Genomic DNA, 21,603 nt, shown 5'->3' on the forward strand with positions numbered 1-21,603 from the left:
CATTAATCCAATATTAATATCTTTTATGGTCCTCTTGAAGAGATTTCTGACAGTTTCCTGTGCGTACTTTTTGTTTTCTTTACAAATGGAAGGAAATTGACATGTTGAACATGTTCGAAATATTTGCAGTAAATCACGATAAGTGGAAGTTGCCGTACGCGTTGCGCAATGTTTATTGTAATGTTCAAAATTAATTGTGCACCGCATTTTCTGACGGTTCACATTAACGATTTTATCATTACTTTTTTTATTTTTACACGCGAAATTCATCTAATGCATGAACATATGTCGCCTCTTATTTCAAAAAATATACTTAAGTTTTTTCAAATTTTCAGAATATATAAACAGAGTCAAAATATTTTGAATGAAGATGAAATTGATATGAAGTTAATGTTGAACAAATTTCTATTTTGGGACAATAAAGTTATATTAGAAAGATGACAACATTATGTTATGAAAAATTATAATGCAATCATACATATACATGTGAGAAACTATCAATTATTGTTTTTGCTTAGATTACAAGGATGTTTAATTTTTGACGTATAATTTATATTTACAGGAATTAGGAAATTTCAATAATCATGTTTCCTTTGGGAGAAATGCAGCAGTATGCTGCAATGGAAAATAAACCAATAGATAATTTGTATTTTGCATTGATACAATGTTTTGCTATTATATTATGCGGGTAAATTTGATATAACTCTTTTGGATATGAATTCTATTATTACAAAGAAACAATTTGTACGTGATAAATTAAATTACATATATTTCAGGTACATTGCTGGAAGGTTCAATGTTATTACAAAGATAGAAGCAAATGGCCTAAATACTTTTGTAGGAACATTTGCTCTACCATCTTTAATTTTTATGTCGCTAGCAGAACTTGATTTCACTCTAGTAAATTGGAAATTTCTGCTTGCTGTATTATTAGCTAAAGGTTGTGTATTTTTTATCGTACTTATTATATCTTTAGTTATTAAAAGACCATCGAACCCAGGATGTGCTGCACTTTTTGCAATATTTACCACACAGAGTAATGATTTTGCTATTGGATATCCTATGAGTAAGTAGACTATAGAGTATACTATATGTGCTTTTAATAATACTATATTAATAGTGACCTGTATTTACAGTTGATGCAATATACAAAGAAATACATCCAGAATATTCTGCATATCTGTATTTAATGGCACCAATATCGTTGGCTATTTTAAATCCAATTGGTTTTGTATTATTGGAAATTGGTAAACGCAGTATTGAGAACCATAATAACTACAAAAATATGATTTATTCTATTGTGAAGGGAATTGCATTAAATCCAGTACTTTTTATGACAATACTTGGTATTGTTGGAAATCTTATTTTCAGTCATAGAGTACCATATGCACTTGCCACTGTTCTACATGTATTTGGCAGTGCTTTCTCAGCTAGTGCTCTCTTTCTTTTGGGTTTAATGATGGTTGGTAAAGTGCACAAATTGAAAGGTTCAGCTCTTGTTATACCTGGCATATTAATATCAGTAAAATTGTTGGTTCTTCCATTGGTTATAAGAGAATCTATTATTCTTCTAAATATTGGAGAAAATGCTACAGATACACAGGATTTAAGTACATATGGATTTTTGTATGGTACTATTCCAACAGCGCCAGCTTTATTTATTTTTACTCTTCGATACAATCTTGAAATTGACCTAATTGCATCAGCAATGGTTGCTTGCACATTCTTATCTGCTCCGCTTATGTTTGTATCGGCAAAACTAATTGACGCAGTTTCTGCTGGAATTACCCCAATAAATTACACACATCAATTAAATATATTTTCCTTTGACCTAAGTATTGCTTCAATAGCAGCTTGTGTGTGGTTAATAATCTGTCTTATCGGATTAGAAAGACAAAAATATAAATGTGTCACTCATCGATGTACATTATGCATTATAATTGCACAGGTTTGTGCTAATACATGTAATAATTTAAAATCTATATAAAGAGTAGTACAAATTTATGTATAGAAATTATAATTTTAGTTAGCTACAGCTATAGGTGTGATAATTTGGACCAAACTTGAAACACATAATACTGGATCAATTCTATGGTACTTTACATTACTTTCTATTGTTCATTCTATTTATGTTTTACATTAGTAACTGTAATTTTAAATCACTATAGGTATGTCCAGTTCATTTTAATTACCACAGGAGTATATGCAAGTCGCATGTGGACAATGGCGATAGCAGCAACTTTATTGTACCTAACTTCTTGTTCTTTAAACTTTGTTAAAAATATGCAAAAATGGTTTTTCCCTGTTGGATGGGGGTATGTAAAGAAATAATTTTTTTCATAATTAGAAGGATGAGATAACTATAAATTACATGTATTTACAGGTTTCCATTTTTAATAGTGATTATAATGTGCAGTACAATAACTCCAAAAGATTCTGAACTAGAGTTTAGAAATCCTAATTTTCAGTTTGGTAGAATTCAAGCTGCAACATCTACTCTCTTGTTAATATTTTGTTTTATTGGTATGTTTACACTAGATAATATATGAACTTAATAATATGAAACATTTTTAAATTGTGTTTTGTCTATTACAGTTACACTGGGTTGTTTAGTTTTACAACAAAGATACCAGCGCCGACATATTTCAGCATCTTCCTCTAATTTACCAGATAATATGGAAAATTCTACCGATGATGACATTGAAAGACGCGTGATCGATGTTGAAGATCTCGTTCCTCCTACTTCTCGTACGCAAATGTAAGTAAATTGTATAAAAATTGACAAGTATTGCAACTACATTTCTCAAATATTACTTACTTGTTTTAGTATTGGTTGTGAATATCCAAATGGTTGTCCAAACGAAGTCTGCAGAAGTAACTATAATGAAACTGATGACTGCGATTTATGTTTAAATCCTGAATATGAAAGAAATGCAACGAACGATCCGCAAATACTTCGACATTTTGTATTCCTCATTTTACTCCTGTGCTCTATGCTTATTGTGAGCAAACAATGGAATTTTCCAATTTCTGTCACTAATCCAAAGTTATTGTGAAGATTTAAACTAATCAATATTATACAATACTTTGCGACAGGGTTTATCCATATCAGTTGGAACACTAATTACGGAGCAATTGACTGGAGTTTATGCGGAACTGGCGTTCTTTGATATTGCTTTAAACTTTGGTCAGTCGTTAATCGCGTTTGCTATCTTTGGATTAGATCCCGGCCTTGGAAAACTGGGATGCTGGTTGCAAAAAACGTGTCGCAAATGGTGTACTGGTAAAATCGTTCATTACTTCTATATTCAGTTTTAATTTTCTGGTGATTTTATACCCTAAGTATACAAGGTAAATTTAACGTTTATAGGGAAAGAATTACAGCTTCCGTCTGAAGATGAGCTAAGTACAGAAGCAAAGGCTATCCGGGAGCAATTTAATCGTTGTCATTTAACTGAATGTCGTGCTCGCATAGCGATATGTCGCAGACGCTTGTTAAAGGTATACAAAGGTGTTTTTACTGGAACTGATTTAGTTAATTGGTTACTCGATGCTGGTCTTGCACAAACTAGAAATGAAGCTATTTTATATGGTCGTCGCTTATTAGAAAGTAGAGTTTTACAGCACATTGATGGCACTCATCATTTTTGTGATCAAAATTTGCTTTACACTTTCAATAGTTAATTGACGTGTCTCGAACAAGTTCTGAACAATTTAAATTCATTCTTATAGGTTTTTTAAATTGTTAATTACTTACAAGATAATAAATATGTGATTATTTATTTTTTTACTTATCTTTATGGATTTATGTATAAATATACCATAATTTTGTTATGTTTATGGGATGTGCTTTTGTTAATTATGATAAATGTGTAACTGACAAGTATATCATTACACAATCAAATGTCTCCAAAGAAAGTAATATAATAAAAATTCAACTAATGTAAATACATCAAAGATGAATATTAACATTTAGTATTCTATCTTTAAATACTAGTTTTGTGCACAGTATTACAATTTTTTTTTGTTAGAATAGTATTTTTGAATATCTGTATTTTCTACAGAGCCTTTTTTTAGAATGTATGCATTATGTTATGTATGTATGTACGTATATATGTATTACATATTGAATTATTAAGATGATTCTAACTTTTCGTAATGTTAAGGTATGATACATTAATAAAATTCATATGTGTCAAGCATTTTTTGAAGGAAATTTTTATTCTATGATTTTATTATAATATATTGTTCCTATGTAGTCTTTGAGAAATTGTATGAAATGTAAAACAAATATAAAGTGAATAACTCTGTTTGAAACATTATCATTCATACATTATATGTATAATGATTTGTAATTTATCACAAATTCTTCCTATTACTGCAGATATAGTAATGAATTAGATACATAAATCATCATCAGGATCTTCTTCGTCAATATCATCTATATCTTCTGGTTGATAATGAATTTTAGACGTATTTGCTGTATTTGTGTTAAGTGTATATGGTAATACCATTTCTTTTTTTTGTTTCATTTCATTTTCATTTATCTCTATCCTAAATGATGACTCAATTGTTTGTTTAGGATTTTCATATACTGAATTCGATTTTTTACTTTGTATTTCAATTTCCCTTGACTGAATTTCATAAGATACATCATTCTGAATCACTATCTCCCATTGTCGTAAAATTTTACCTCCTATTTTACGGTGTATAAACTCTACCATATAGTTGAGATTTGTTTTTGCATCTGGAAATTGTTCTACTCTTACATATGTAGTACCTAATGTTTGAATACATGATATTTCATTTTCTACAAAGTTTCGTCTATAAATGCAAATTAATTGTGGAACTTGTTTACTTAATGTTTCTAAGAACCATAAGGCTTTTGAAAGACCAACAAATAAAATCAAAGATGATAGGCAGTCAACAATCATTGTAGACTTTCTTTCTGTAGTTTTTAAAATACATTCGAGGATATCAAAGTCTTTCTTGTAAATGGCATTCATGTCTACCGTATCTGTATTGATAGTGTAATAATCATATATCTTCACATTATTTGACATGAAGGATTTAGATTCTTGTTGATATGTAGACTCTGGATCAGAAAATAATAATACCTCAAACTTGTGATCAGGATCTTTAGCTTTCCATACTTGTATCCATCCTGCGATTAACTTTCTTGCATACATACTATCTATTCCTGAAATATGTATATACAAATAATCATCTAAACTACTACTTAAGTGGAATTTGAAATGGAACAAATCTAATTAAATGATTTCATTATTTACAATTGCCCGTTATGTAAAATAAATTGAAATTTATTTTAAAATAGTATTATCATAGATGAAACACCGAAATATTGTTTTTCGCTTTAATTTCAAAGAAAATTTAGTCAGTTCTGACACACACGTGTCTTTTCCTTTTTAAACAATATAGTAGCGCACCTTCGTCAAGGACAATTAATTTCGCACCCTTCAACAAAGGCAATGTTTTAATGGACGTCATCGCATTAATCGTAACCAAGCGTTACGAACAGAATCAACTATCGAATCAATAACCACGCAGTTGATACACATACGTCGTATTGAAAGTTCGTTGTGCGACACATTTCAAGATCAGTCTCGAACGCAATACATTTTAAAGTGTATGTATCTTTAACTTCGAAAATCTAAACAGATGTTTATTCAAACCATTAAAATATTCGTCACAACGTCTACAAAATTTAAGAATAAATTCTCAACTACTTCAGTCGTTTTTGGCATTTCGTATCGGTAGGTAATCGTCGCATGGGCACAAACTACGTCGCTATATAAGATACAGTGCGCCTCGTACAATTTGTCACGGTCGGTTTAGCCAAACGTGTGCGTTACGTTTTCCGATAAGCTCGAGGACGTAGTTAAATTAGTGGTCGACAGGTGGTGCCGCTGTTGGCCCGAAAAGGGTGCGGTGCACGGTGATCGCCATACTGGGCGAACGTGACCGAAGACAGAGCGAAAATGAATACCAGAGTGTGTGTCACATCGAACCTATTTCGCTCATAACAGAGGTTTTTATTTTGACAGTTTGATCAACGAGCGATTTGCGCGATGTCCGGTACACCTGCCAAACCCTGAGGGAAACCGAAAAGCGTGGATCCGTGCGCGTAACCGCGTAAGATCAGAAATATCGCAGCTCGGGTTTCCTGCGACTCGGGTTGTCGCTGCATGTGTCACTGTGAGTGCTGCTACTGCTGGTTGCCAGATCACACTTGTCTCCGACGTTGACTGGTAGTTATTGTTCACTGTTGACGAGTTCGTGTGCGTGCATTCGGCGACAAAATATGCAATATTGAGGAAAAACTCCGTCGAAGAATTACCACCAATGATTTTGGCCGCGTTGCGCTCTGTTCGGTGCTACTCCTTCAACTAATCGCGTGTGTGATGCCCGGGAGTCGCTCCAGCACGGACCCAGAGCACAAGTCACCGCGGGAAAGTGGTGAAGATTCTGAGGATGAGAGTGAAATCCTGGAAGAGAGCCCCTGCGGGCGGTGGCTCAAACGCCGGGAAGAGGTACATTCGTTTCTTCTTCTTTTTCCTATTTTTTTTTTGCGCTTACGATATTTGTTTATATCTCACATTTGTTCACTCGTTTGAATTCAGTTCATCACAGTTTGTACAGCTCCAAAATTGTTCGATCTGTAGATTCTCTGTATGTGTTTTAACCACTGTTGTCTTGTTTCTGCGCAAGAGACGACAACAAAGATATCTTTTCTCCGTGCAATGAGTTCTTTGTCCACTGAGAACATAATTTCAGTAGACCGTTGAAATATGTGTGTGTACGATTCATGGTACGGAGTATAAAAGATGATTAAGTGTTGGGATCAAACTGAATATGGTTTTCATAATTACCTTTTTTGTACTTTAAAATTGAAATTTACTGCCAAACATTTTGTTTTTTGAAAGGGTCAATTACAGATCTTACAGAGAAAATTAAAACTTTTTAATGTCATGTGTAATTAAATTATTAATATTTAATTATAATGTGGTTTTAAAGTTAAAGAAAGAAATCTGAAATAATGTTATTTCTAATTTAGTTTAAATTGTTTAGAGTTAATAAAATAACTGATAAAATTTGTTTCTTTTTATCAGGATTGTTAAATGTATGAACTTAGACGTATCATATAGAAAATATTTGCAGATTATTAAAACATACTTTCATATAAACATTAAGCATATTTGAATGCTTACTATCTGTCGATCGATCTCCAACATCTTCTTGGCACTAAGCTTCTACCAACAGCAATCTCTTTCATATTTCATCCTAAAAATAAATTGGCATAGTTGGACCATCGGCTACTTACATTAACACAAGACTGTTTTGTTCTAACACGTCCCCTGCAGTTGTAAAATATGTAATATTGTTAGAAGTAGAAGATAGACTAATGTTTAATCTACAACGCTTGATGTATATTTTTATGTATTAAAAATTCATTTATTTCAGAGTTAGAGCATTAACATTTGTGTTGTGAACAATGTACAAGACGAGTAGCACTGAAGCAAAAGTAAAAAATATGTTTGTGTATTTGTTGTTCAATAACTATTATTTTATGTTAGGTATATGTAGGTTCCAAGTCCACGTTAGCCGAAGGCTCTACCTTTGGAGCAGTCAGAGGCAGTGAAAACGAAGTCACTGAAATGGAGGTATGTCTATTTAAAGGAAAATAGGCTATCTCTTTTGTTTTATGCATTTTGTTCCATGTTTTGAAACATTTAATTGAAAGATGTAACATCAATTTAAGGGGGGACAATGTATTTGTTACTTTAACGTAGTACATTGCCATGAGTACCTATAATGACAATCCCTACTCTGAATTATCTCCCCTCCTTAAATTCCTTGCAAGGTCACATTGATGTAATGGCAAATAGGCATGAAATTGTTTGAGTTGTGCTTCAAGTAACTTTAAAATGGATGATTGCAGTAATATATTCTGTTACACCACATATAGATCCTTAAAATGTATTAATAGTCTGGTTTCATTTTTGCTCTGTATAGCTTTTGTACATTGTAAATAAATGTTAATGTATATACTACATTTGTAAACTATAGATATAAATAAACTAACTTTTTGCGTCTTATGTTGTTGATTCAAATTATTTAAACAGTTTGTTAACAGTGTGTAAATAGAGTAAGACATTTTTACAAATAGTATTTGTTAATTAGGTGGAACAACGCGATGTACCAGGAATCGACTGTGCCTACTTGGCAATGGATACAGAGGAGGGTGTTGAAGTTGTTTGGAACGAGGTGCAATTTTCTGAAAGAAAAAACTTCAAAGCGCAAGAAGAAAAAATACAACTTGTATTCGAGAATCTTACGCAATTAGAACATCCCAATATTGTTAAGTTTCATAGGTATTGGACGGATACTCACAATGATAAACCTCGAGTGAGTCATCAAATAAAATTCTGTCTTCAATTTTGGACTGGCTTCTGAATAATACTTATGTTATTTACAATGTTTCTTATATTGTTTATCAGGTTATATTTATAACTGAGTATATGTCCTCTGGGTCATTGAAACAGTTCCTAAAACGAACAAAGCGTAATGTGAAAAAATTACCCCTGCAAGCATGGAAACGTTGGTGTACCCAAATATTATCTGCACTGAGGTAATGTGGTTTCTTGTATTAGTTGAAAATCTCTTAAATTATGATTTCGTACCTTCAAATTATATTATGTGTGTATTAATATATTTAAAAATATTTCAGTTATTTGCATTCCTGTTCACCTCCCATTATTCATGGAAATCTCACTTGTGACACTATATTTATACAACATAATGGGCTTGTAAAAATTGGCTCAGGTAAGTACTTTTGTGGAAAAATGTAAAAAACTTTTCATTCTGCGAAGGATATTTAATATCCAAAAGAGTACAGTCTCAATGTATGTGTACTTTATATACTGAAACACTCTGCTAATAAGTATCGATACGTAGCTGCTCGTAGGTATTCAAGAGAGCATTTATCCCTAAATGAAATTATTTAGTATACATTGGAATAGGAGTTTGCAAGGCGCTTCCCTTTTTTTTATTCACAGGACTATGAGAGGCTAATAGTTTTGTTTCTCATAATTTTCATGGAAGAAAAATAAAAAAAAATCACAATATAGGATTATTAATCAACCAACCAGTGAAGTTGAAATAACAACTGTGACCTAACTGGTATTTATTTTGTTCTTACACGGGGTACAAGCAAAGTACGTATATTGCTATTACTGTGATTGCCTCTTCGGCCCTTGTTACGATAAGCCAATCAACAGTAATTAATAAGTTTTATACAATTACAAAATTAATCTCTGTCTGACAGATACTGTAACATGTATTATCTAATATTAAACTGAATGATGTGTAAACAATATTTTGATAAGAATGCTCTATTATAAAAAATCATAATGTGTGAAAGAGAGTGTGATTCAGTAATGTATTCTTTCCTTTGCAAGATAATGTTAATTGAGTCTTACAATGAGATCATTGACATGGCAAATGAATACTATTTCTACTGGATATCCCTGATAAATCTACTGGAAACTTAGTGTGTTTATAGTACTCCATTGTAATTAAATCAATTGGTTCAGAATCGTTTATATGATCATTATTACTGTGTTTACATTTGGTCTACAGTTTTTTTTTGTACGTGTCTATTAGTAACATAAATCTATTAGAAAGATTGTGTGTAAACTGCTTTTACATATTAGGAGTAACTTGAGTCCTCGTTTTTAATTGTAGCAGATAGGCTAATCTAGATAATGAAAAACACAGCAAAGTCTTTGAAGAGAGAGGAAGTACAATCGTACTTTCGTCCGTCCAGAGGATAAGTCAAGCGACATCGATGTTCTTCAGTTGGTGTAAATTCTGAAAAGATGATGAATTTGCGGAAAATACATTTGGCAGATAATCGACGACTATTGCCAGCTAAGTAATGTAGTCGTAATGAGGTAAACACTCCCATTTCTATATGTAGAATATATATATATGTTATATATACATATATGTATATATGTGTATATATATATATGTGTATATATATATACATCTTAATTATTGGTAGAGTGGTTATATGAAATATTAATGTTTCTTTAGTTTAATACCATTAGTGCCATTACATTGCACTATTCATTCCTCGAATTAATGAATTGCAACGAAGAAGGGCAAGGCGTCTATACGTCTTTTGGCCCTTCTAAACCATCTAACGCACGCATTTTCATTGTATTTTAATATTTTTTTTTGTACCCTTGATCACCAATAAAAAGAACTCCTTGAATTCCGTTCTTCCCACTGAAAATTTTACCGTGCTCCATAAAAGTGCCTCTTCAAAATGTGAATATAGTCCAGAATAAATGTGTAAACTACCTTTGTGAAACAATTATTTATATTTTATATGATACATTTTTTAAATTGATTTATTCCTGTCCAGAGGCATTTTCATACCTACATATGTATATGTGAAAATTATTAATTGTATGAGGGCTCAAGTTACTCTTAGGATAAATTTTCAGTTACAACGCAATTTTTCTAGAGGTTTATTAATTTACTTATTATGGCAGAGGTGGCAGGTATTCAAATGGAAGGAGATTGAATCGCTGGTAGTCTTCTTTTTTTGTTATATTTTTGTATCAGAGAGATTCACAGAATTCCTGCTGCCTCATATAGAAAGTTTTCTAACGCATTGCTTGTCAAATACTTTCATATAAATATATCACTTTTATGTTCACATACCTGGAGCACAATTTGTAACAATAATGATATTTTTTCTTTCATAATTACAGTGGCTCCTGATGCAATCCATCATCATGTTAAAACTTGTAGAGCAAACATGAAGAACATGCATTTTGTAGCACCAGAATATGGAAGTAAGTCATTTATTATATAAAATGTCATTTTTTATTGAAACGTAATTTACTAAAATTTGCCCCTTTTTTTAGATTCTGTAACCCCAGCCATTGATATTTATTCATTTGGAATGTGCGCTCTGGAAATGGCAGCGCTAGAAATTCAAGGAAACGGTGATAGTGGCACGATTGTGACTGAAGAGAATGTTAGGAAGACGATAGAATCTTTAGATGATACCCAACAGAAAGACTTTATCCGGAAATGTCTTCAAGTAGATCCTCTTAGTAGACCGAGTGCGAGGGAGCTCCTTTTTCATCCTGTTTTGTTCGAAGTACACTCGTTGAAGTTGCTTGCAGCTCATGCATTGGTTAATTCAGCCAGTAAGTTAAACAATGTTTCCCTTATCTTATCTTTGCACGATTTCATGACATTTAGTATTCCACGTACTAGATACAACAGTTTTTATTTTTTTTTTTTGTTTCTATAATGTTAGATAACTTGGCGATTGTCGCGATAATGATAGCACATTTGGAAAAGGTTCCTCGAAAGTTGCTGATAGTTTCTTTGTTTTCGTAGCCAACATTTCAGAAACAATAACGGACGAGGTGTTGCAAAGGCTATACGGGCCCGATACTGTAGTGGCCGAAATAAAATATCAAGGTCGACCGCCGCAACAAATTCGATTAAGCGAAATTCCTGTTACGGAAAAGTTAGAAAAGTTTGTCGAGGATGTAAAGTGAGTATAAACAAACGATCGTACGTCGGCGTCGTGTCGGGTGAGTTTTCGACGATGACCCCTGTCTGTTAACGATACCGACTATCTTCTCTGTCGACAGATACGGAATATACCCTCTGACAGCATTTATGGCAAAACTACCACCACCTGTTCGACCCAGGGCGATATCGCCCGAAGTGACTGAATCCGTGAAGTCGGTCACACCCGAACCAGTGGACGTGGAGTCTCGAAGAGTAGTTAATATGATGTGTAACGTAAAGCCTAGAGAAGAAAGTTGTGAATTACTTGTGAGTGACACTAACACATGTGAGAGCTACTGTAAGAACATCGTCAAAATTGTATTCGTTTTTTTATGTCTGGTATATTTTATAGATGACAATATTGTTACGAATGGACGACAAAATGAACAGGCAATTGACGTGTCCCGTGAGCCAAATAGACACCTCGATGCTTCTCGCGCAGGAGCTTGTACATTTTGGGTTCATTAATGAGGTAATTATTTCCATTGATTATTCGTTAGATTGATCTACAATATAATACGTGTCGTCTGTGCTCACGAGCAAAATTTTTAAGGATCTACGATTTTTTGTAGAACGATCGTGATAAGATAGGAAATTTAATCGAAGAGGCATTAAGGAGTTGCTTTAACAAGCAAATGATGACACCAGGAATGGTATCATTAACTAATCTTCCCACCCAAACTACTTTACTGCTGCCTGGTCCAGAATTTCCATGCTTGCAACACTTTGATAATTCTATGTATAACGCGACAACATCCAATAGTGATAGTGTAACTAACCCGCTGCCAAAAACCTCAGGTCTCCCCGTGTTGAGTAACACGAGCAAAAGTCACGACGAAGCAGAACCACCGACGAATACTGAAAGCGGTAGTTAACCATCCAGGATATCTGGTAACTCAGTTCACTGTGCCACTTTGCACGCTCTATGTATAGACTGGCTATGTATTTTTATATTTAAGTAAACAGGAAGAAAGAATGGAATTAAATGATTTAAAAAACAACAAAAAAAAAAATGGAATAAGAAGGGCGCCGTGGCTAAACCACTAGGCTAAACGCTGACGCAGTATAATCGAATATTGATTTTTTTTTTTATCGAGATCATAATATTTTGTTTACAAACTGTTTGACGTATCGACGTCAAATTCCATTTATTCAATGATCGACTTTTATTTTATTATTATTATTATTATTAAATCGTAAGGTAGTTTCAGAAGCTAGGGTTTAAATTAGGTAATCCTAATTCGAAAATAAAGGACGTGCTCTACAATTCCAGTTAACCTGTACAACTTAACGAGAATGTTGATTATGAATGTAACAAGCATGGAAACTGCGTCTAGTTATTACGAATCAGTCTATACCTGTTTCACGTCTGATTGTTGTCACCTGTTATTAGGCTGAGATAAAAGGGCATTTTACTAGTAAATGTTTAAATTTCCGCGAAAATTTGGATAAATTATTTGAAGTAACAATTGAAATAAAATAATCACCTTCTGTCGCAAAGTGACGAAATGTATCATAGAAATTTATTTTGTATATACAAATTGACAGATTAAATGAAAGAACAAGAGGATGGAACGATTTAATTATTAGGTACAGAACTAGTTTGATCGTACAGCAATGCGAAAACAATGAATATGAGAAAAACAGACTATAAACTCCGCACTTATTTTCGCTTTAATACTCAATATGTTGTAATTTATCCCGAATTATTATTTGAGTTACCGTATGTTTCTTGTTCACGAGAATGAAATAAAAGAAGAGACCAGGTTTCCTTTCTTTTGTTTTAGAAATAGTGATCAATTGCAGCCACGGCCCTCCTATACTTCGGTATTATTGATGTGATTAAACCAAGATTATTAAATCTCGATAAAATTAGCTGAAATCCTTGTAAATAATTTATATTTTTAAGAAAATCTGTTGACACAGAAAACTAGTCATATAGGTATATTCGAGTGCTAACAAACTAACACCGACCTTATTATGTCTTTTGCATTTATAACACGTGCTTGGCCAAGAAATACTGCTCCAATTTCATACCTCGGTAAAATAAATTTCAGTGACGCATTTCACTAAGCAAACGACTAACCATACTAGCGGTAAAAACTATTACCAACAGCATAAACTTCGATCTTAAGTATGTAAGTAGATTATCAAACTAAATTGAATGTATAGCTTTATAATTCAAATTATAAATCGAGAAAAAAGTGCGACGACTGAATCGTGGATATTATGAAAGGGCTGTACGATGACAGTGATAAATAAATACTATAACTCGGAATTCCACTGCCTGAAATTTGTTTTTGTTCATTGAAATTGTTCCTGTCTTCCTGTCCCCGGTTTCTCCTTCTATATATGTTTCGTACGTTGATTTGAAGTATGGAAGTAGGGATAATACGAGTCTAAAACGAATGTGTCCTATAAAAAATTTATTTATGTGACTTTTATAGCGGAAGGAGAAATACGAGACGTCTTCGATGTAAAACACTTTTACGGATGGAACGTAATGAAAAAACGTCCTTACAACGGGTTTTTTTTTTATAATCGATGTTTCTAGAACTATTAATGAGATTGATAAGATGTATACATACGGTGATTAATGAACAAAGAAAAATTGTACATCTTCCAAGTTGTGTTTAGCTTAACACACCTGGAAGCATAATGTAAGACTTTTACAATGCTAACGTCTTTGTTATGTGATAAACTATAACGTCGAATAACATTATAAACGATGACAATAATAATAACATGTTTTAAAAAGTACTGACATTTATTTATTTATTTGGATGCACGATGTCGAGTCGATTTTCTCTGTATTTCTTCGTTAAACCAATGTTTCGTAGAAAGAAATGAGAAATCGATCCGAAACTTTTTTAAAATGTTTTATACTCGTTCCATGGATCGCGTACCTTAACCGAAAATCTAAGGACCGTCTGTGGAATGCGTACGATTCAACAAATAGTCAAGGTCATGGGAGATACGATCGAGCATACCGCTGGTGGTAGCCTCGCAGTTCATGATTACGATCTCGGGTGCTTTTTCTTCTCCGTCCGGTTGCTTTCGTTCAGTCGTATTAGCTATATCGGGGATAACGTTCACATGTTCCCTACTGTTCAGTTCTGTGGTGGACAGTAGCTCGACGTCATTTTTCACGGCTAACGTCACGTCTGGCAGTCCGCTCAAACGCGACTCGACGTCCGCACTGCACAAAACTTTTGCCGAGGTTTCGGGTGTCGGATGATGTGGCACGAAGGTCTGTTGTCCTTGAGGTTCTCGGTATTTGCCAAACTCGCGGAAACTGCAGCATTCGTTGCTGTTGTATGGTTCGGTTGCGCAGTGGGATGCACGCGCAGGGAACATGGCGTCGAACACGACCGTTTCCTGATACTTTCGCGGGCTCGTACTATAATTCTCGAGGTTTATGTCGTCGGAATGGTCGATGCGTATCTCCGGCAAGAATCTGTCGGCGACGGGGACGGAAGGCTTCGAGTACGATGATGAAGTCTCGTTGACGAATTCGCGCATGTCTATACTACCGGCTGCAATTCCGCGAGCTTCCAAATAGGACTCTCCAATGATTAGCGAGGGTGGTGGTGGTGCTGTGTCATTCTCCACCTCCGCACCGTTCTTCGAGCACACTAAGTACAAAGAAATAAATCTGGTTTCGAGTAATACATTTTAGACGTTTACGACCCGAGCTTTTGAAATTGGTACCCTTTCGGGCTTCTGGGTGGAAACTGTGTCCTTTTGCGAGTCAACTCGACGACTGTCTAAGTTCAAAAGGGAAGGGTGTATGTTTCATACACGTTCAGCTCACAGGTGTATGTTTTATGATTAATGTTTGAGATACTCATATTTGTGACACGGTAAATGGTTACCAATAAAATTGAGTTTTCAAAAAGGGATGGTTTAAATGGGGTTTTACATGTATTTCTGGGTAAGTGTCTCAATAGTCTTAGCTATTGCTTGGATTTTATCAAATGGTGCCTTAAGTCCCAAAGTCTTTTAATGTTGTAGTAAGACTAATTGTGTGTAGTTTAACCTAGTTCGTCCATAGAACAAAAATTGGGGTTCTCCTTTTGTCTTTGCTCTTGCTTTAAAACTGACTAGACTTTCAGAAAGATGCAGTTTACACTTAGAAGCCTTCCAGTAGCATCAATTACAAAAATTCAGTTGTGGTTTACAACGTACTATTCGACTTTGTAGCTTTCCTTTATGAGATACCTTTGATCGGTTCAGACGTTATCTCTTCCTCAGTATCTTGTTTCCATTTCAGTTTTCTTAGGATGAAATCTAGGATGGCCAAGTCACCGTTCACGATATAGACCACTATTATAACGAATCCCTGTGTTTATAAAGATCATTGATAAAGGACAGTAATTATTGTTAACCATTGAGAACAATAACTATGTGCTTACCAAAACTGAAGAGAGAGAAGCGAACACATAGTGGAAGACAATAGAGGTGGAGTTTATGTAGAAAATGGAGGATGCCTCCATCGCAATAACACCGCATATAACGATGGCAGCGCGGTGTAGCATTCGCAGTCTGAACACAAAAAAGCTCCTCAGTGTTTAAGTAATTATGATTACACGAGTCTGATTATGAAACTTGCAATTCTATACCTTGCTTCTATCACCTCTTTTTTCATGACGTTCTCCTCGACGAGAGCGTGAGCCTTGTGCAGAATCCCAAAGTACAGCAACGCGAACACGAGGAACATCATGGTGGCGCATGTTACAAATATGTTGTAGACTCCACTACCGATGATCAGCCACCAAGTCTTGTGTATCCAACCAGTACTCTTGTGCGTGAGTTCGGTGGTCAGTACAGCCAAGATAGGGACACCTAAACCGGAACAAAAGTGTAAACAAAATGATATTTGTAAATGTTTAAATAACGTTACTGTCATTAATAATGCTATATAATCACAAGTACATCAAACTAGTGTAACTTTTTATGTTACAATTTGAATAAATGTCGAGGATATTCTTAAATATGAAAAATTATCGTGACAACATGTTAATGTGTACATACCGGTAATGACTGCAATAACAGTGGGTTGGAAGTGTTGATTAGGTTGGACTTGCGTCAAGCCCGCGTAGATGATTAATGCTTCCGATATTGGTGCGGACAAACCAACAAGGAGGAACGCCTCCAGGGCTATCGCCACGATCGCGTAGGAACTCTGAAATGAAATAATTTAGTGGCACGGGCTCCATGAAGCTTCATCCATGATGTTTCAATTACTTCGGGGAGATTGCTGTGTACAGCATAGATGAAGACGGCCATCGCCCCGATCATGGCACCGCAGCACTGAAGTTTCAGAAAGTTTAGCCAGCTTCGATTCTTCCACCAGAAGCTTCCGAGGATCAGAAACGATAGCAGACACTGCACCAAGCAGCTACCGCACCCGAATATCACGATGAACGTGGTTTGCTCCTTCTTTGCCAATACTACCTGAAGAATATATTGGATTGTTTCGTAAGTTGCTGTTTATTTTCAAATTCAATCTAGTAAAGCTTTTTTTTTTTAATCTACATGTCTGTTTGAAAGGAAGCTTCCGAACGATATATCTTTTGTTAGATAGCAGACAAATTTTTATTTGAAAGAAAAAAAAAAAAAGAAGCAGCAAATTATGAAACGACCTAATACTCGTTTGACCTGCAATCTCAGCTCTGCTATCTCGAGAATATTTCGCGCGACCTTACTCTAAGTGCACGCGCCGTTAAGAACACGGCAAAAGTCCCGTTGTTGGGGCACAAACAATGAGTCGCAGCGTCTCCGGGCAGTATACTGGCGATGCAGCTGTTCAAGTCCCAGGCCCCCATATCGTCCATGAGACCGCAGGACACCTTCCATGAGTTGGATTGATTTTGCACGTGTTTCACCTGTAGATCCACCCATATCTTGTTGTGCTTGTCCAGGTTGAAAGCAGGTACCGCTACCGTGATGACGCGGGAATTGATACGGTACTCGAGGTCCGTACCATCGCTGTGAAATCAAAACGCTCGAGTGGAAAAACCGAAGACAGGTGCCAAGAAGCCTTGGGTTACTCGGATCACTCACTCGAGTTCCTTAACATAGGCCGTTGGAAGAAAATTGGACACGTTTTTATAAACGATCACGATTCCACTGAGGGTGTTGTTCGACTTCATACTACGGTGTCGTTTCTTCCACAATCGTACGGTCACTTTATCCTCGTACCAACTTGGATACCTAGAAACGATCGGCCATGTCAAGGATAGGTTAACGATTGATCAAGTTTTTGGAGTAATAATTACATGGAGTCATCCGTAGGGATTTGCAGGGAATGCGTGATACTGTTGCCATTGTGTTGTTGCAATTTCTGGACGTCCACCACCAACGAGGACAGGGCTAGGTGTTTGTAAGGTTGAGTCTCTATGTTCGAGGAGTGCGTCAAGCTTCGTCGCATAATTTGAAGGAGCAGTACTACTTTCTGGAAACGATAAACGAATCATTCTCTCTGACAAGTTATGGAATCTAGTTCCTCTTACCTGTTGACTCAAAATTGAGCTTTCGTCCGTTAGTATGCGGTCGATAATACGTATCAGAGCTTCTGTCGAGACGTGCAGATCCGATGGATCAACTTTGTACTGGTAATGTTCAATCTTCGCCAATATGCTCAGAATATGGTCCCCTTCGCCGGGATAAAGAGGCAGTGCTCGCGATCGTAGTGTCTCCCAAAATGCGTAGATCGTCTCGGAGCCAGTTGTATTCTGGTAGCCCAGCGTCAGGCTTTTAAACTGCAACCAGAAATTGCATAAATAATTATTTAATAATTTTGGACCGCTTAATCCTTGACACTGGAAGGGCTAACTGGTTTCTGTTTAACTATTTGACAGAGGTGTGCGAAAAATTGAAAATATCTGGTCATGGTAAGAATTTTTCTCAAGTTTCTCGCATTTCATTCATATTATGGTAATTATAATTCGTCCACGAGAAGAAGGCTAACGAATGTTTCCATCCCCATTCTAGTTTATGGTCAACTAGTTCCTCTACCATCGCATGCATTGTCGCTATTGGTCGATGTCTATCTTTGTCACTGTTTAGGGTGGGAATGTAAACACTCGTAAACACTAAAGAGTCGGTTAAACGGGAATCTACTATATTTTTGATCAGAATTGGGCATTATTCGAATAAAATTTTATTAGGTATAAAGATACCATATGTCAATATTATCGACACTCGATATGACGTACAGTAAATGCTCTTATGAATTATTAAAAATTGGATGCTTTTACGAGTAGAACAATGTTTCTTCCCTTTTCCTTTAAATTATTTCAATACAATCTTAGTTGTAGGTACAATCTGTTTCTACACAGTGGAATTTTTAATTTTTGAGAAAGCTCTTAGTACTGTTTAAAAAAGGAAATTAAAATATTTACCTAGTTATAGAGACAAGGAAACTTTGTTACGTTTTTCACACTTTTGGTTATTTTCTTGCTTCAAATATGTTTTGTTCGTACTTTCTATTCGAATTTTATTCGAAAAATTGATTGAAAATGTTACTCGAATAAAATCTATACTCCTTGCCTTGCTTTTTGAATTAATTTAAAGGATTTGTACGTTATTCGTTATTCGGATAAAATATGCCCAACTCTGTTACCGATAAGTTGAAAATACTGTACAACAGTTGGCAAATGGATAAGAATCAAGAGACCGATAAGCACCCTGTTGTAGTGCGAGGTTAGGGGCTTGTAGAAGCAGGAATGGAAGTCGGGAGTTTGCCATTCGGGGGTGGTCGCGTCCTTCATCGAGCACAGCCTCGACACCTTGTTGCCAACTAAGTGCTGAGGGCACTCCAGTAACGCCGTGGAGCCTGGAACCGTGTCCGGCCAATTCAAGCCCCAGGATTCGCCTTTCGCGCAGATCGGTATCATGGTTCGATTGACGATCTCCACGCGCACGGACATGGAGTTGTACGCCACGTTGCACGTGTATATCGCAGACTTCTAAAATCGTGAAACAAGAATGAAGAAACAATCGGGCAAAATAACACGAGAAACAATCTCTAACTCCACTACCTGTGCGTTTGTTATTTTTAATATACTTCCAGCAGGATAAAGGTCCTCCCACACCTCACTGCCGGGTTCCAGTTTGAGCAACGCTTTATTCTTTGTCCAACCGAACCCTATTTCTATATTGGGCATATTGGGTGTCGTGCACGTTAACTGTACGCTGCCCCCCTGGAATAAGAAAGAGTTTAGATGGTTGCCAATCCTCGTCGTTGTTCAGAAAATCATTTCGTTTTCCAAAAATTGAGAATATATAATTTAATAAAATGTTTATACACTCTAAAAAAATGGTGTTTCATTTTCACCAAAAAAAAAAAAAACGAAATGACTTTCCGAACAACTGAATATTTGTGCAAGATTAAATTATGTGTCGGTTTGGACCCAGGTGTGATCTCTCCTGTGGTATTGCGAGAATTAATTATTTTTACGAGACGTATCGACCTTACCTTTTCTATGGTTGCACTCATTGGCATCACTTTTACGTTTGGTTCGTCCCTCACGTCGACGTAGATGCTTTTGCACTGTTGAACACCCCAGTAGACTATCTGGCAAGTGTATTGGCCCGCGTCGAGCAAGGTCGCCTTCTCGATGCTCAACATAGACGTGTACATGTCTGTGCTGGCATCGTTCGGGAAATGTGCGTACGAGATCTTTCTAAACAATGGGAATCGCGTTGTCGATCGAGCAAAGGACCGGATGGTATCGTTACACGAAGCAGGGTACGCCCTCACCTGATGGCCTTGCTAACATTCACCAACATATTGTCCTTGTACCAGGTGATGTTCATGCTGTAGCTTCCATGAATGGTGCAAAACAGCCTGAACGAATTTCCTAGATGCACTTCATTCACGTTGGCAAGATAGAGACTCTGAAGGGATGATAATCGTTATTGGATGAACGAGATACACACGACGATGAACTACGAAATGGAATTGGGCGAATACCTGTATTCTGAGAGCAGGTTTTTGTTGAAATGTGAAGTCAGTCGACTCAAGGATGATCTCGCTGAGTCGTCGACGTTGCACCAGCCTGTTCAAGGACTCCCGAATCTTATCTCCATCCTCAGAGTTCCCCAAGAAGTGAAACGTCATCTCTGATTGCGGCCTACATTTGCGGTGTTCCAAGTTACACTTGGCCCTAGAAAGATACTTATGATTTTTCTATTTATTGTAAACGCGTTTACTAGTCCTCGTGTGCGATCACGATAACGCGAATCGTTCAAGTTGTCGTGCTCGTTAATAACAAAAATTAATAAACATTTTATAAGATCGCTTGTCTCAGAAATTAAGTCGACGTTTGTACGTATTTATAAATGACACGGTATAAATATAAAACCAATGAGACATTTGATCGATGTTTGTTTTTATTACCTTCAGTAAACAATTAGGCATACTATAGATTAACCTTTGTTATCGAGAATTTCACACCTTAGAAAGATATTAATTCCATACCCCCCCCCCCCCCCCGCACGCAAATGCTCGATCAGATTATGATTCGAACTTTGAAGTAGTCGAGTTGATAAATGTCAGTCTTGACTTGCTTGACCTATCGCTATGATTAATCAAAATTTTAAATGCATCATCCTCTTTTCGTCGCACATGCTTTATTTTGCTCGATTTTACCTAAAAGTTGGATTTGTCGCTCCAAATGATTGATTTTCAAAAAGTAATCGATTCTTTACGATGTAATTTTGTAAGTTTTAAACGTTTCCGAACGGTTACTTTGGAAACAAGGTTTTTTCTATGATACGTAATCGTGTATGAAAGGCGTTGTTTAGGTTACAGGTTAGGTTGCTTTGCACTAATAAATGAATGTTTTTAACAATTATTTTTTGGTCTCGATCGACGGTGATTTTTCTCTTCCTATTTGTTCGAACTAAATTTTTAGATTTCTTTGTATTTATTTTTTCGAATACCTTTCTTTGCTATTAATGTTTAATGCT

General features: G+C 35.6%; 4 protein-coding genes and 1 long non-coding RNA gene across 13 annotated transcripts in view; 3 read left to right on the forward strand and 2 right to left on the reverse strand.

The window, feature by feature from the left end:
- The window catches only part of Anchor (integral membrane protein GPR155 homolog anchor), a 3,892-nt gene extending 52 nt beyond the window's left edge, over nt 1-3,840 (forward strand). The window contains exons 1-12 of one of the 2 annotated variants that reach the window (XM_076312433.1): nt 1-177; nt 336-486; nt 563-688; nt 777-1,066; nt 1,137-1,948; nt 2,027-2,094; nt 2,169-2,315; nt 2,384-2,523; nt 2,596-2,758; nt 2,828-3,002; nt 3,097-3,283; nt 3,371-3,840. The exon at nt 1-177 is cut by the window's left edge and continues 52 nt beyond it. In XM_076312433.1, the coding sequence (XP_076168548.1) occupies nt 585-688; nt 777-1,066; nt 1,137-1,948; nt 2,027-2,094; nt 2,169-2,315; nt 2,384-2,523; nt 2,596-2,758; nt 2,828-3,002; nt 3,097-3,283; nt 3,371-3,684 (2,400 nt within the window). In that variant the 5' untranslated portion in view covers nt 1-177; nt 336-486; nt 563-584 and the 3' untranslated portion in view covers nt 3,685-3,840. The remainder of the gene's footprint in view (nt 178-335; nt 487-562; nt 689-776; nt 1,067-1,136; nt 1,949-2,026; nt 2,095-2,168; nt 2,316-2,383; nt 2,524-2,595; nt 2,759-2,827; nt 3,003-3,096; nt 3,284-3,370) is intronic. The other variant, XM_076312432.1, reaches the window with a different exon arrangement.
- Nucleotides 3,841-4,193: 353 nt separating this feature from the next.
- Nucleotides 4,194-6,752, reverse strand: Elp5 (Elongator complex protein 5). Its single transcript, XM_076312437.1, has 2 exons — nt 5,448-6,752; nt 4,194-5,200 (listed from the first exon to the last, which is right to left on the reverse strand). The coding sequence occupies exons 1-2, from the start codon at nt 5,506-5,508 to the stop codon at nt 4,398-4,400; spliced, it is 864 nt and encodes a 287-aa protein (XP_076168552.1). The 5' UTR covers nt 5,509-6,752; the 3' UTR covers nt 4,194-4,397.
- Nucleotides 5,568-13,903, forward strand: Madm (MLF1-adaptor molecule). 2 transcript variants are annotated; one of them, XM_076312435.1, is made up of 11 exons: nt 5,569-6,551; nt 7,596-7,682; nt 8,203-8,427; nt 8,520-8,650; nt 8,750-8,844; nt 10,806-10,889; nt 10,962-11,249; nt 11,446-11,605; nt 11,706-11,892; nt 11,978-12,097; nt 12,198-13,903. In XM_076312435.1, exons 1-11 carry the CDS (start codon nt 6,423-6,425, stop codon nt 12,498-12,500), a joined length of 1,809 nt encoding a protein of 602 aa, XP_076168550.1. In that variant the 5' UTR covers nt 5,569-6,422; the 3' UTR covers nt 12,501-13,903. The 2 variants fall into 2 exon arrangements, with proteins under 2 accessions (XP_076168551.1, XP_076168550.1); XM_076312436.1 differs by lacking the exon at nt 7,596-7,682 and having other exon boundaries at nt 5,568-6,551.
- LOC143147301 (uncharacterized) overlaps nt 13,186-21,603 on the reverse strand; it is a 44,954-nt gene continuing 36,536 nt past the window's right edge. For 6 of the 7 annotated variants that reach the window (XM_076312426.1, XM_076312427.1, XM_076312429.1 and 3 more), the window contains 15 exons: nt 20,606-20,798; nt 20,393-20,529; nt 20,108-20,315; nt 19,671-19,832; nt 19,317-19,598; nt 18,141-18,389; nt 17,907-18,082; nt 17,692-17,841; nt 17,334-17,616; nt 16,873-17,082; nt 16,660-16,810; nt 16,248-16,470; nt 16,041-16,170; nt 15,847-15,967; nt 13,186-15,260 (listed from right to left, as the gene is read on the reverse strand). In XM_076312426.1, coding sequence (XP_076168541.1) covers nt 14,545-15,260; nt 15,847-15,967; nt 16,041-16,170; nt 16,248-16,470; nt 16,660-16,810; nt 16,873-17,082; nt 17,334-17,616; nt 17,692-17,841; nt 17,907-18,082; nt 18,141-18,389; nt 19,317-19,598; nt 19,671-19,832; nt 20,108-20,315; nt 20,393-20,529; nt 20,606-20,798 — 3,391 coding nt within the window. In that variant the 3' untranslated portion in view covers nt 13,186-14,544. Of the gene's footprint in view, nt 15,261-15,813; nt 15,968-16,040; nt 16,171-16,247; nt 16,471-16,659; nt 16,811-16,872; nt 17,083-17,333; nt 17,617-17,691; nt 17,842-17,906; nt 18,083-18,140; nt 18,390-19,316; nt 19,599-19,670; nt 19,833-20,107; nt 20,316-20,392; nt 20,530-20,605; nt 20,799-21,603 lie in introns of all 7 variants that reach the window. The other variant, XM_076312431.1, reaches the window with a different exon arrangement.
- LOC143147308 (uncharacterized) lies at nt 14,658-21,045 on the forward strand. Its single transcript, XR_012992232.1, has 3 exons — nt 14,658-15,264; nt 15,899-18,521; nt 18,622-21,045. It is a non-coding gene; the product is annotated as an uncharacterized LOC143147308 (long non-coding RNA).

This window comes from Ptiloglossa arizonensis, chromosome 5, assembly GCF_051014685.1.
Source record: "Ptiloglossa arizonensis isolate GNS036 chromosome 5, iyPtiAriz1_principal, whole genome shotgun sequence".
In the NCBI taxonomy this organism is placed as follows: Eukaryota; Metazoa; Arthropoda; class Insecta; order Hymenoptera; family Colletidae; genus Ptiloglossa; species Ptiloglossa arizonensis.